Source organism: Sardina pilchardus, chromosome 15, assembly GCF_963854185.1.
Source record: "Sardina pilchardus chromosome 15, fSarPil1.1, whole genome shotgun sequence".
Lineage (NCBI taxonomy): Eukaryota > Metazoa > Chordata > Actinopteri > Clupeiformes > Clupeidae > Sardina > Sardina pilchardus.
This window is the reverse complement of record NC_085008.1, coordinates 7,016,622-7,031,621: the sequence shown is the minus strand read 5'-3', so window position 1 is coordinate 7,031,621 and position 15,000 is coordinate 7,016,622. Positions and strand designations below refer to the sequence as shown.

The window sequence follows — 15,000 nt, the reverse complement described above, 5'->3', positions numbered from 1 at the left end:
TAATGTCTGATATGTAACACTAACCGAATTACAGCTAGCTTGTAGGATTAAGAGTTTCTGTGGATGTTTAAGATGGCAGCATCTTTAAAGCGTAAGATCAACGACAGCTGGAGCACAGTGTGTCGTTTGTCATCATGAATCCAGGCTTGTCAGCACAATGGCCGTCACTCAGCGGATGAATGGTGTTTACATATCTCTGTGTGTGGTGACAGTGTGAGGAATCTATTGTACATGTGGCCCATGTGATGGAAAGATGAGTGTGAGAAATATGCAGTATGTGTTAGCAACACTGTGAGTGTGTGCTTGTGTGTGAGTTTATTTTTACAGAGTGGTGTTGTGAATAGTTCTCAAACCAGGAAATCCCACTTTCAGGATACACCCCCTCCCACTGTTTCACAGGGCAGCCATTGTCCTTATGCACAACACATACACACACACACACACACACACACACACACACACACACACACACACACACACACACACACACACACACACACACACACACACACACACACACACACACACACATACACACACACACACACACACACACACACACACAAACAGGAATCTTGCACAGCACACCCACGCTCCACCTTTCAATAGAATGGTGCATAATCACAAAATTGTCCTATCATGCCAGCACACACACACACACACACACACACACACACACACAGCACAACTAAAATCAATGTAACATGTAACTCCATAATACACATGCACATGTTTTTCCCCTGAGAGCGATAAAGTTTGGTACAAATAGACGTCACAGCACAATGCTGTATGGAATGTTAAATATGTCACTGGGAGTTTCAGTGAATGGTTTCACCTGGCTGTGTGTGTGTGTGTGTGTGTGTGTGTGTGTGTGTGTGTGTGTGTGTGTGTGTGTGTGTGTGTGTGTGTGTGTGTGTGAGATGCTTCTTTGTGCATTGCTGTAATTGTGCGGCAGTGGTGGTGTGTGGGTGAGTGCCTGCACGCACGTTAAAATTCAGAGGAAGGAGCCAGCAGTAGGAAAACATGCTGCATCTTAGAGCCTCACATGGAATATGCATCCCCACATCTTGCTCTGTGTTCCTGCATGCTTATGTACATAACACCTGCTTACTTGTGTACATAATATATATATGTGTGTGTGTGTGTGTGTGTGTGTGTGTGTGTGTGTGTGTGTGTGTGTGTGTGTGTAGGTTCTGTCCAACTTATTGATGAATGAGTTACTTCCCTCTCTGGAGAAAGAGATGCTGCCCAAGCTGAAGGCTAAGAAGACGGAGAGGAAGAGGGTGTGGTTTGCTGTGAGTGTCTGATAAGCTCGTTAACAGAACAACAATAACAACGACTAAAACAACAATAACAACAACTACAACAACAATCACATACAACACAGCGCAGCGCTGATCTCAGAGCAGTCTGCCGAGACAGAGCAGAACACTTTCACTTGTCTGTCAGCTCCATCTGCAGGGGAACAGCATGGGCTGCAGCCCACAGCAGCGATCCTCTGATCTAAATGTGTAGGAGTAGGATTGTGATTATGAAAGGAAAAGACCTCCAACGGGAGCCCCAGGTTCTCCATAGTATTATCTGAAGATTCATTTCCTTGTTTTTAGCTTAGCGTCAGCTTCAGGCAGAGCCTGGGGTAATTTACAGGTTTATTTTAAACTGTTGATATATCAAGAAGATGTCAATAGTCAAGACTGTTTGTTTTAGTCACTGAATGATGACAGATTGATCAGTGCTACCTGTGTCTTCTAATGTGATGTGATTGTCGTGAGACATCTCACTGAGTGTGTATGTGTGTGTGTGTGTGTGTGTGTGTGTGTGTGTGTGTCTGTCAGACGGTGGAAGCTGCCTATTTGCTGATTCAGGGCCATCTCCTGGAGGGGCTGACTGCTCTGAAGGAGGAATGCAAGACCAACGCCAGCCAACAGGAGGTGCTACTGCGCTCAAACATGGACCAGATCACCAGCTCCAAAGCGTTCATGCAGAACAAACTGACAGGTATGCACACACATACACACACATACTCTCTTTCTATCTCTCTCTCTCTCTCCCTCTCTTACACACACACAGCTCCGAGGCATTACTGCATAACAAACTCACAGGTACACACACACACACACACACACACACACACACACACACAAACAAACACAAGCATACTTACAGACACCCACTCGCATGCTCACAAAAGCCATCCAGTCTCCATAACACGTACACATACACACATACAGTAAAGATTCTTGAATGCCCTGCTTCAGTTCCGTCGGAATCTCACCGCTGTCCTTGTCCTTGCGTACGTGTCGTAGCCATGGTGACGGCTCCAGCGGAGCGCCACTGCTCTGAGCACGTGCAGCCGTTCCTGGCGTCCGTGCTGGAGGAGCTGATGGAGCCGGTCAGCTCGGGCTTCGACGAGGCGCGGCTACTGGGGGCCAACACCATGGAGGAGCTGTGCCAGACCTTCCAGGAGGGCGTCGCCAAGGACGAGCTCAAGACGGTGAGGTGGCAGTGCTGCCACAGGTGGTGGATATTATCGCTCACTGATGCAGAGTGATGTAGAGGACTGTAGACCCTGTAAAGCGCCATGAGACCTGTAACGTTTTGGTGCTCTATATAAATTGAAATTGAAATTGAAAGTGCCAGTGTGTGAATATCAACATAAACGACTCCTCTATCCAAGGCATCACCTTGTGACGTAGAGATGATTGATTTTCTCAATCTCAATGCAACATATAGCCTACTGTAGCTTCAGGACACAGCTGTACCTGAGTGATTGTACTCATTGCCTTACATGGCTGATATTCCCGAAGACAACCTAGCCATTGATCCTTGTTTAAGCTTGACTGGGTTCTGAGGGGCAGATCCAGATTCCCAGTGTTACTGTGGGTGGGTGTCTGATGCCCTGTCTGTTGCAGGCTCTGGCTGAGATGAGCAAGGCGAGTCTGCAGACGTGCTACCAAAGGGTGAACAGCCTGCAGGACCAGCTCAAGGAGCTGCAGCAGAGGTTCAACTACACCAACGTCATAGGCCTGGTCCACAGCACACAGATCGACCTGCAGCAGGTACAAACACACACACACACACACACACACACATACACACACACAATACACTGTTTATTTATAGAAATAGAGCTCTAAGACACACACTTGACACACATTCACTCACTCACACACACACACACACACACACACACACACACACACACACACACACACACACACACAATAATAATAATAGCACAACACAATTCAATAGCACAATTCAGATTTATACCATTCTTGATGTCCTATTAGGTACCGTATTACCATGACATTATACTGCTTTCTTCCACTGCTGCTGGACATTTCGTAAAATATGTGTGTACATTTTTTAGCTGATGGAAAATATGACCTACACTTTTGAGCTGCTGTTACTGAAGGCTCTAGATGACAACCCTGAGAACTGGGTACTGGCCATGGAGAGAGCAAAGAACAGAGTTCTGAAGGTAAGAGGCACTCACACACACACAAACAGACACACACTCACACACACACACACACACACACACACACACACACACACACACACACACACTTTGTATTTGCATGTGCACCTGCTTACATAAGAGGTGTGTTTGTGTTGTTGCCAGCAATATGACTATGACAGCAGCACGGTGAGGAAAAGGATCTTCCGCCAGGCTCTGATAGACATCACTCTCCCCAGCATGAAGAGGAACCTGGCCCCCACCGTCAAAGACGTACGTCAACATTCAACACATACATACTTAACTGGCTACAACACCTGTACCATATATGGGTCCAAGAGCCCACAGGGACCCAGGTTCGAGTGTCTGGGTTATTTCCCGATCCTAGCCCATCTCTCTCTCCCACTCACCTCCTGTCAATCTCTAACTGTCCTGATAATGCAAAAAGGTATAAATATACAAAAAAGTACTTAAGTGTTGTCCAACCAGAAATCCCCCACACATACTGTAGACTGAATTGTAAAGCCGATACCTGACTCATTCTCAGTGGAAATAATTAGTATTGTTCGATAAATATGATCATACAGTACTTCATTTTGATGGTGTGCATTCCTCTGTCCCACTCTCTGCAGGAGCTGCCAAAGTTTGAGCAGTACATCTTTGCTGACCATGCTCCATTCATCACTGTTGAGAATGTCTACGAGGGCATCCTGCTGCAGATCCTGGAGACGGAGGTCTCTAAAGGTAGGCTGGCTAGATCAGCTCAACTAGACCAGTGTTACTGTTCCCAGATCAGTGCAGCCCAGGAGCATGCATTTCATTTTAATAGCAGCTTTATGACTAGTACCCAATGGAATACATACAGTATGTACTGTACTATATACATATGTCCTTATACAGTTACTGTATCTATGTACTTACTATGCAGTTACTGATGCTCCTCTTTACTATTTGCCTCCCCCCCTCTCTCTCTCTCTCTGTCACTCTCACTCTTTCTCTCTCTCTCTCTCTCTCTCTCTCTCTCTCCTTTTTTCTGGTCCTCAGTGGTGAAAGAGGCCGTCAGCATGAAGCGGTACAACCTGATCTCAGAGATGAGCAGGGAGCACTTCAGCCAGTCCAGCACCTACTCGCTGCGCTCCACCCCTCCCGGCTCCACGCCGGGCAGCCCGGCCAGGGCGGGCAGCCTCCTGAGCCGCCAGCCCCAGCCCACCTCACCCCTCCTGGGCAACGGCACCGAGGGGAGCCCCTGCTTCAGCGCCCCCTGCAGCCCCGTCTCGGAGGAGGAGGACGAGAGCAGCCCGGAAGCCAAGCCGGACGCAGCAGCGTCTCAGCGGGCGGAGGTGGGAGAGACGCTGGCGCCCGTTCAGGTGAACAGTCCGGCCGGGGAAGGCGAGAGTCCCGATACAGCCGGTGCCCCCGCGACAGAGGCTGAGCTAGCCACCGGTCCCATCGCAGAGTCTGTTAATGCGACGACAAAGGACTCTGTGGTAGAGAGTGTGACACCGGTACACGATGCTTCTGTAACCACGGAGACAGCCGCCGTGGAGATACCTGGTGCTGCAGCAGAGGAGACGGTGGCGGCCACTGTCGTGGCTGATGTCATATCTTCGGTCTCCACGGAGATGGCTGAAGTTCCGCCGACGAGCGCAGTGACCACAGAATCGGCGGTCGACCAAGACCAGGCCGCTGTAGAGAGTTCAGACGCAGCTATCACCATCGCTACACAAACGTCGTTCGACGTTCCCGCACTGCCTGCAACTGCGAGCGCCCCAGTGACTGAAACGGGTGTACCAGACAAGCAGCCCGAGGAGGCTGCAGTCGCCGCAGAGCCCCCCAGTCAGGGGGAGGTCCCCGAGGGTAGCCCCACACCCGTGTCCCCTGCTCCGGCTGAGGCCTGTGTGGATCCCCCTGCGGCCGAGGACAGCCAGGCCGATGCTGAGGAGAGCGCTCAGGCCGTCTCTCAGGAGACCGTTGCCCTGGAGATGAGCGTAGATGCCACAGAGGAGAACGCCGTGCCTGAGAGTGAGCCTTCCTTGACCTCTGACCCTGCTGTGGCGGACATCACTGCCAGTGAGCCTTTGCCAGTTGACACAGAGGTGGAGCTGAGTGCGGATGCCGAGGAGGTTGCCCCCTGTACCAACTCCGTGCCCGTGGAATCGGGGGCAGAAGAGTGCATAGTAGTGGAATGCATTGACGACCGGTCACCAGCAGAGGTGGAGGCGTTGGTGGATGAGGTGACCGTCGAACAGAACGACACCACTGAGGTCACGGAAATCGAGCTTGGTGTGGACGACGGGGAGGCCGCCGTTGACCCGAGCGACACCGACGAGCCTCAGCCGGAGGCAGCTGAAGCGCAGGTGGAGGAGTCTGTCGATGCCGAGTCCGCAGCGCCCAGCGCTGCTGACCCCAGATCAGGTGAGGTGGAGGAATGCGTAGACCCCAAGGAGAGCAGCACAGAGGAGACCGCGCCTGACTGTAGCGTAGATCAACCCACAGCAGCTAGCCCTAAGGCCAGCGACGAGGCTCCTTCAGCTGGGGAGAGCATCAGTCTCATGGACAGCGTGAAGGAGATCCGTGACCTGATTGTGGAGGTCATCGAGGTGGAGGAACCTGTACAGCATTACCCACAAAGCCCCAGTCAATAAGTCAAAATGGCCTAATATGACTCAGCAAAAAAGAGTGAATAACTGCAAGGCACTCACTGTTACAACATAGTAAACCCTGGACCAAGCATTCCTTTTGTCATGGTTGTGGATACCAATTCAGCCTCCCCCACTGATTCCTATCTGGACTGACAATGGCTAATTGACCAGCTATCGCACTACCAGTTAGTTCTGTTCCTTCTGAAAACTCAGTGTGTCTAGCCACCCATGCCCCCCTGTTTAGATCAGTGAGTAAATACTGGTTCCGTATCTGGAGTCATAGAATGTTTAAATCAAATCAAGCATATGGTTTGGCTTGTTTAGATGCGAGAGGGATATTCAGAGGATTTTAACTGAATGTGCGTGGGATCCGTAGGTAGTTTAATTAGTCTGGTTAATTCATTTATTTAATTATGATATGTGAGGAATTTGTACAGACCAAGTGATGCATTAGGGTTTTAAAACCTCAAAAGCGTGTTGGATTTCTACAGCTAATTTGTCATTATGAAGGAAAGTGACCTTAATCTTTGTGAAGAAAACACAACGCTTTCACATCATTTATGTAGTCATTCATTGCCTGTTTTAAGGAAATATTTCATTTTGTGGGTTTCAATGTAAGAGAACGCTGCCTTATGCTGCCCAAGGTAACACTAGAGCCTGTTTGGGAGTGTTAGAGACTCTGGTGTGGTTTTCGTTTTGTATGCTTTAGAATCTCCAGCATTTGAAGAATGGTGAGATTCTACGTCTTGTGTTTCTGATTTTTTTTTATTGGAAATGACTTTTCGTCATACTGCAACTTAGACCAAAGCATCTATTGTATTTGTATTTTTTACATGAAGTACATGTTATCATCAACAGGTGAAGTGTGTGTGAAGTGTGAAGATGTGTGGGATCTTGTGTAGTTACAGTGATAAGGTCTGTAATGCTTGTACTGTACACTTGGTCTTCTGCTGCCTCCTAGAATGACCTAACAGTGTGTGTGACTTTCCCTGCCGCGTTGATTCACAATGCACTTGACGACACGCCCTGGGCGGCCTAGCATTCCACGGTAGAAAGCAACACACCTGGAAAACTTGGAGCCCGCCATACCAGTCATACCAGTCATTCTGCAGAATCCAGAGTCACCTTTCTTCAAACAGTGTGTGTGTGTATGTGTGTGTGTGTGTGTGTGTGTGTGTGTGTGTGTGTGTGTGTGTGTGTGTGTGTGTGTGTGTGTGTGTGTGTGTGTCTTCTGCCCAAGATGTGGACACAAGATGTCCCAAAAGGTGTGAAAATAGTGCTGGTCAGATAATAGTTTTAGTTTACACAGTCATAGAGTTGCAGTGCTTTAATATAATATAATTTCATGTTGAAGTGGGTGGTTGAAACTATGCAATGAAATCCTTCCCTCACCAGTTTGCTTCTGAGACATGTCCTTAGCAAAGCACCAGCATCCGGCCTTTACAACTGACCTCAGTTCAGGTTACCGTCCCTCAGTTTACCATGTCCATGTAAAAAGACAACAAACCAAAATAAACACGTCACTGAAAATCAGGACAAATACTTGTATGGAGTGTGTTTTTGTTTGGTTGCCTAAGTGATGTTGTGACCGAAAGTGAGAAATGGGTTAGGAGAGGTCAAGTATGAATGGAACGACTCACTACTGCCCCACCCCCATCCATCATGGGTGGATGTCTCTTGATCCGGAGGCTTTAGGTTTCGCCATTGCCACGTGCCTCTACAGTATGATGGAAAGGGACACTGGACAGCATTGCAGTAAGTATCTGCCCACTTCCGAAGCCTCCGAGCGGTCTACCACCGATTATCCAGTCCAGTGACTATCCAGTTCCTCCACTGAAAAATAAAACCCTGTGACTGAGAGTACTCCTCACACACAGAGTCTAAATAAACTTGAGACTGGGAGTCTTCAGATTTAGTGTTTATTTCCAGTAGTGCACCACAGAGGCTGAGAGGAGGACCTCTTATATAAAACAGAATCCGATGACATTCACAAGTTTAAGATAGGACCCTTTTAAGCTCCCACAGGCGAGAGAGAGAGAAAAACATATGTTTAAAGAATAAAAAAAAGACTATAAATAAATATGAAATGTGTTATTTTTTTTTATACAAACACAATGTCTTGTTAACCAGCAACAAAGGCAATATGACAGGGTAATCCTCTTCCTCTTCTCGAGCTAAGTCTGGCACAGGACCACAGCTTACAGTCAAAATGGCGTCTCAGTGGAGAGGCCTTTAGGATTCAATGTGCACAAATACATCTTCCTACAGACAGTATAGTGTAAGTTAATAGTAAGAATGTCTCCATGTGGCTAAATGTGAGTGAAAGTCAAAAACCAGTAGCTAGTGTGTGTGTGCTTGCATGTGCAAAGGATTAATGAAAGTCATCTGCGTGTGTGTGTGTGTGTGCGTGTGTGTGTGCGTGTGTGTGTGCAAGCTTACATATAGCCTAAGTATGCTTGATGTATGAAGAAATAAGACAGTCATGAACTACACCTACTCGTCATCATGCATAACCACAGCAGGAAATAAAATACTACAATGGCGCCCTCTGGTGCCCGTAAGACTAAAGTACCAGATTAAATTCACTCCTTCAGTAATTCTCAATGCTATGGCTAGGGAAATGTGGACACATCATGCAGGTAATGAACCCTATTGCACATAAAACTAGTAAAACCTTAAGTTTGCATTAATGACCTTAGCTTCGCAAGAACCCTGTTTTAGCACAACTCACACACACGCTGACACGCTGACAAGCTGACACTCGTGAACACACACACATAAATGCACACACATACACACAATCTTCTCCTCTGCCAGCCAATACAATACAATCAAGTGTGCAGCGTATCTACAGTATATATTAAGACTTTTTCAAACACCAGGTTTAGAGTCAATATTAAGACATATTAAAGGATATAAGAGTTGCCAATGAGTGGTGTGAACAGTAATTGCAACAGACTGGCCATGTTCAGTGACACACACACACACACAGAGACAGACAGACAGACAGACAGACACACACACACACACACACATACACATACGCGGCAGCTTAAATACAAGCTTACACTTCACACACAGATCTCACATTCACAAGAGAAACACAGTACAGCAGCAACAGCAAAGGCTGTAACGTTGCGCTAACAGAGTAAGGTCTGTGTGTCTGTGTGTGTCTGTGTCTTCACCGTGTTACTGTGTTGCTGCTTAGCTGCGGTATATAGTACAACGGGTGATAGTACGCGGACGTTGAGAAGATGCAGCGCTAACGTTCTCTGGCGTCGTAGAGAAGCGCGAGTGTGTGTGTTCATCGTGACGCTCCGTAGCCGTAGTAGAACTGCTCATCTGGCCGGAAGCCGTAGGCTGTGGTGGGTCGGACCGGAGTCCCAGCTGATTGGACGAACCCCTCTGACACGGAGCTGTTCAAACAGACAGACAGACAACTTTGTTAACCAATCACATATTTGCCTGATTCAACGCAAATTAAATCAATCGTTGCAAGATAAATGAAACTAAAACTGTATATTGTATAAAGGAAAGGTGAAAAATGTCCAAATATGTCTGTGCATACCGAAGATTCTAGAGCGCCGCTCTATGATCTTTGGTGCATACTGTTACTTGTTTTAATGATAAAAATAAACAATAAAATTATGCGATTACACACAAGACAGAGGAGGAAGGGGCGAAAAAGAACCGGAAAATGTGAACAGGTTCCTGTCCGAATGACATGACTGTAGCCACCCAGTGGGCATTTGATATCAATTTGACATCAATATGACATCGAACATTGATGTCAAAATTACGTCACGAAATAGGTCTAGAATGAAAGTCATATTGACGTCAATGTACTGATGTCAATTTGATGTCAAGATTTTGACCTCTGCTGATGTCATTTCGATGTTATTTTGATGTCATGTTTTGTCGGGATTTGATGTCAATTCAACATGTATTTGATGTCATGATGGTTGATTACGTTTTGATGCTATTTTGACATCATTCAATATCAGGCTTTGATGTCAATTCAACATTTATTTGACATCAAGATGTCATGATGTTGATGTCATTTCCATGTCAAGTTTTGTTGGCATTTGATGTCAATTCAACATTTATTTGATGTCAAGATGTCATGATGTTGATGCATAGGAAGACAATGTTTTAATGCTATTTTGCTATCATTCAATATCAAGCTTCGCTGTCAATTCAACATAAATCCGAAATCAAACATTAATGACAAAAGTATGAACATTTATTGACAAATTTTGATATAATTTCAATGTCAAGAATCACTCAGGACAGGATGAGAAAGCGTAGACCCCCAAACCAGACTGGAGCCACTTGTGAATAACCTGTAACACAGATACATAAATGTACATTTCATTAGAGAGCTTTGAGGTAGAGGGTAGGTTTTATTACAGCAGACAAAGGCATTTAAAGGGATATTCCGCCATTTTTGGAAATACGCTCATTTCCACCTTCCCTCGAGCAAAATCGATATTTACCTTGTTCCCGTTCATCCAGCCATTCTGTGAGTCTGGCGATACAACTTTTAGCTTCAGCCTAGCATAGATCATTGAATCAGATTAGACCATTAGCTTCTCGCCTGCTAGCTTCATGTTTAAAAGTGACTAAGATTTCTGGTAATTTTCCCATTTAAAACGTGTCTCCTCTCAAGTTAGAAAGTGCAATAAGACCAACTGAAAATGAAACCTGGCGTTTTTCTAGGCTGATTTGACATGGAACTACACTCATCTGGCGTAATAATCAAGGCAACTTGCAGCTACTGGCACTACTACTGCTTGTTGTCTATGGGGACTATTTTCAGATGTTGTGTAAGATATCACTGCGCCTATGGTACGTTTGCAAGTTGCCTTGATTATTACGCCAGATGAGAGTGTAGTTCCATGTCAAATCAGCCTAGAAAAACGCCAGGTGTCATTTTCAGTTGGTCTTATTGCACTTTCTAACTTGAGAGGAGACACGTTTTAAATGGAAAAATTACCAGAAATCTTAGTCACTTTTAAACATGAAGCTAGCAGGCGAGAAGCTAATGGTCTAATCCGATTCAATGATCTATGCTAGGCTGAAGCTAAAAGTTGTATCGCCAGACTCACAGAATGGCTGGATGAACGGGAACAAGGTAAATATCGATTGTTTTGCTCGAGGGGAGGTGGAAAATGAGCGTATTTCCAAAAATGGCGGAATATCCCTTTAAGCATGTTGACATTTACCTTCACTTCGTCCTGAACTAGTAACACCAGTTACAGAGGCATATGGTTATTTTTATTATTAATGTTTAGACCAAAAGTCAAATAAATCAAATGTAAAACTGTATAGCTTACTTCACTTGGGTGGCAGGACAGGATGAGAAAGCGTAGACCCCCAAACCAGACTGGAGCCACTTGTGAATAACCTGTAACGCAGATACATAAATGTACATTTCATTAGAGAGCTTTTGAGGTAGAGGGTAGGTTTTATTACAGCAGACAAAGGCATTTAAGCATGTTGACATTTACCTTCACTTCGTCCTCCTGAACTAGTAACACCAGTTACAGAGGCATATGGTTATTTTTATTAATAATGTTTAGACCAAAAGTCAAATAAATCAAATGTAAAACTGTATAGCTTACTTCACTTGGGTGGCAGGACAGGATGAGAAAGCGTAGACCCCCAAACCAGACTGGAGCCACTTGTGAATAACCTGTAACGCAGATACATAAATGTACATTTCATTAGAGAGCTTTTGAGGTAGAGGGTAGGTTTTATTACAGCAGACAAAGGCATTTAAGCATGTTGACATTTACCTTCACTTCGTCCTGAACTAGTAACACCAGTTACAGAGGCATATGGTTATTTTTATTATTGATGTTTAGACCAAAAGTCAAATAAATCAAATGTAAAACTGTATAGCTTACTTCACTTGGGTGGCAGGACAGGATGAGAAAGCGTAGACCCCCAAACCAGACTGGAGCCACTTGTGAATAACCTGTAACGCAGATACATAAATGTACATTTCATTAGAGAGCTTTTGAGGTAGAGGGTAGGTTTTATTACAGCAGACAAAGGCATTTAAGCATGTTGACATTTACCTTCACTTCGTCCTGAACTAGTAACACCAGTTACAGAGGCATAATGGTTATTTTTATTATTAATGTTTAGACCAAAAGTCAAATAAATCAAATGTAAAACTGTATAGCTTACTTCACTTGGGTGGCAGGACAGGATGAGAAAGCGTAGACCCCCAAACCAGACTGGAGCCACTTGTGAATAACCTGTAACGCAGATACATAAATGTACATTTCATTAGAGAGCTTTTGAGGTAGAGGATGGGTTTTATTACAGCAGACAAAGGCATTTAAGCATGTTGACATTTACCTTCACTTCGTCCTGAACTAGTAACACCAGTTACAGAGGCATATGGTTATTTTTTATTATTAATGTTTAGACCAAAAGTCAAATAAATCAAATGTAAAACTGTAAAGCTTACTTTACTTGGATGGCAGAACCCCCAAACCAGACTGGAGCCACTTGTGAATGACCTGCAACACAGATACATAAATATGCATTACGTTTATCATCAGAAAGAAATGGCCAAATATTTATCATAACCAATAATACACCCCATTAAAAAATGCATTATATTGGGATCCACAGAATATGGTGCTGATCATTTTAGCTCCTCTTCCCATATATTCTAAACATTCACAACAAAGTGTCTGGTCTGTGCCAAGGCAAAGCAAGGACATACATGAAGTCAACAACTGCCTCTTCTATTTTGCCTCTTCTCAGTTAAATCTTACTCCAAGGAACGTTCAATGTCATTAAATGAACTCGTAGACCACAGTATTTCTACATGAAAATTTAAAACAAATAGCCTCGTGCCCTTTGTGCATTTATATTTCGTAAAAGTTAGAGAGTAATCTCTAGCAGCTACAGTTCAATCTAAAAAGTCACCAGGAAACACGTCTGGAAACCGGACTTTTTAGATTGAATAGTAGGCCTGTTTGCTGGTTTCTAACGTGTACAAAATATAAGCACGAGTCCCAAAGCTATTTGTTGCTGCCAGCAGAGAATGTCGAGCTATGACGTATGTGTTTGAGCATGCGGCAGCTGGTTAGCGCTACCTTATTAGAACTAGCAGGCTACTGCTAACGTCATTCATAATTTAAAACCATTAGCTAGCAGCTAACGTTATCCCGGACTGGTGAACAATGTGAAATCAGCCTCCCTCCCAGAAAGAAATGATGTTTAGACACATCCGAATTGGCCTACGTTTTCTTAAAGACTCCCGAGTCCAACATCTAAGCTTTCATAACGTTAACAAAAACTAGTTTTCCTGTAACTTTAATGCTATCGTTAGCTAACAAGCTAACGCTAGCTAACGCAAGCCAACTTTTGTTGTTCACAAACACAAAGTTAGCGTTAAACCAAATTAAACGTTGCTCATTTTAAACTCAGTTCTGAGTTTAGCTTTCATTAAAAGGGTAACAAAGCCCTAGTTGGACAGGATTTAGCCCTGTCTAAAGTGGGCTAAATTAGCTTGCGAAAGCTAGCAGCTAGACCGTAGCTGGTGTGTAAATATGAGCAATATCTGCAGACCAGCAAATCTTCGGATAATATCAGCAAATAAAGCTAGATAAGTAGGTTACTTGTGTTATGAAAGTACTTTTTCAGTGGATAGACTCGGTAGCTGCATAAATAAAGCATATAGGAGCATACTTACAGTGAGCCTTCAGACGCCGCTGTTTCGTCTTCCACTTCATCAACGAGAAATTTGAAAACTGAAGGAGCCGTTAGGACTGGAAAGGGCGCGTTCGATGTGCGTATCCGCACGGAGTCCGCCGCAGAGGGTCCGTTTTAGAACCCTCTGCTGTGTGGGTCAGGATGTTGAAAAACTCGCGTCGGTTTACAATGAGTAGGCTAATAATATACCTTTTCAGACATTTTAACAGACGTTGTTTTGACATAAATTTCACATCAATTTGACGTCTTATTTCCTGACATCAAATCAACGTTGATTTAATGTCAATAATATAGACCTGAGATGTAGGGACCAGAAAAAACATGTTAGATTGATACCTTTGTTGGGCCTCTTTACAACCACAAGGAAATCATTACAAAATATAATGAAATTATGCATATTTATGCACGTCATACATGTTGGTCAAAATCTTGACTACTTGTTGATGTCAAATTGACGTCAGGATGCCAGCTGGGCAGATTATAGAGTGATAAGTGTTAGAGCTCTTCACTGCAGTAGCGTCATTGCATGTGGCTTTTCTCATCAGTCAGCCACAGGGGGGCGCTCCAACATCACTCACGCAACATAACACACTACAAATACACATACACACAAACACACGCACTACACAAACACACCACACTGAATGCAGACACAAACACATTCACACACAGAAACTCACCACACCGAATACACATACACACCAAAAAGAGAAACAACCATAAAACCTAAAAACAAGCTAAACTGTCCCTCATGACTTCATGATGACTAATATTTGTCTAGAGTGAGTTTTACAGACACATAGACAACAACTTACAGACATTCAACTCTGTGTGTGTGTGTGTGTTCAGTATAGTCTGTTAAAACACATCACTTCATTAACAGCCTCTGAGCAGCACAGCTCAGCTCAGCTGAGAGACGGAAACGCGATGAACAAACGACAACACCTCTCTCCCTCCCTCCCTCGTTCTGTTATTTATCTATCTCCCCTTGCTCCCGCTCTCCCTCAGTCCCTCCCTCTCTAGCTGTTAAAATATGAGCTGTTTGCTTTGCCCCTACCTGCTCCCATAACACTCTGTTGTTTTTAGGCCAAATCACTTCCAGCCATCACTTATACACACGTTAGCTCTCTGTCCTCCTCTCCTCTTTCTCTCTTTCTC

The 15,000-nt window shown here is 44.6% G+C and overlaps 2 protein-coding genes and 1 long non-coding RNA gene across 3 annotated transcripts in view; 1 reads left to right on the top strand and 2 right to left on the bottom strand.

The window, feature by feature from the left end:
- niban1a (niban apoptosis regulator 1a) overlaps positions 1–7,635 on the top strand; it is a 19,984-nt gene extending 12,349 nt beyond the window's left edge. Inside the window, exons 7-14 of the mRNA XM_062556455.1 lie at positions 1,191–1,295; positions 1,836–1,998; positions 2,307–2,494; positions 2,913–3,059; positions 3,374–3,484; positions 3,629–3,736; positions 4,096–4,207; positions 4,508–7,635. Of these exons, the coding sequence (XP_062412439.1) occupies positions 1,191–1,295; positions 1,836–1,998; positions 2,307–2,494; positions 2,913–3,059; positions 3,374–3,484; positions 3,629–3,736; positions 4,096–4,207; positions 4,508–6,108 (2,535 nt within the window). The 3' untranslated portion in view covers positions 6,109–7,635. The remainder of the gene's footprint in view (positions 1–1,190; positions 1,296–1,835; positions 1,999–2,306; positions 2,495–2,912; positions 3,060–3,373; positions 3,485–3,628; positions 3,737–4,095; positions 4,208–4,507) is intronic.
- A 373-nt stretch (positions 7,636–8,008) lies between these two features.
- The window catches only part of kifap3a (kinesin-associated protein 3a), a 29,302-nt gene continuing 22,310 nt past the window's right edge, over positions 8,009–15,000 (bottom strand). Inside the window, exon 20 of the mRNA XM_062555857.1 lies at positions 8,009–9,521. Coding sequence (XP_062411841.1) covers positions 9,410–9,521 — 112 coding nt within the window. The 3' untranslated portion in view covers positions 8,009–9,409. The remainder of the gene's footprint in view (positions 9,522–15,000) is intronic.
- Positions 10,327–14,592, bottom strand: LOC134101944 (uncharacterized). The gene is made up of 5 exons (XR_009941468.1): positions 13,823–14,592; positions 12,587–12,638; positions 12,301–12,371; positions 11,442–11,512; positions 10,327–10,448 (listed from the first exon to the last, which is right to left on the bottom strand). It is a non-coding gene; the product is annotated as an uncharacterized LOC134101944 (long non-coding RNA).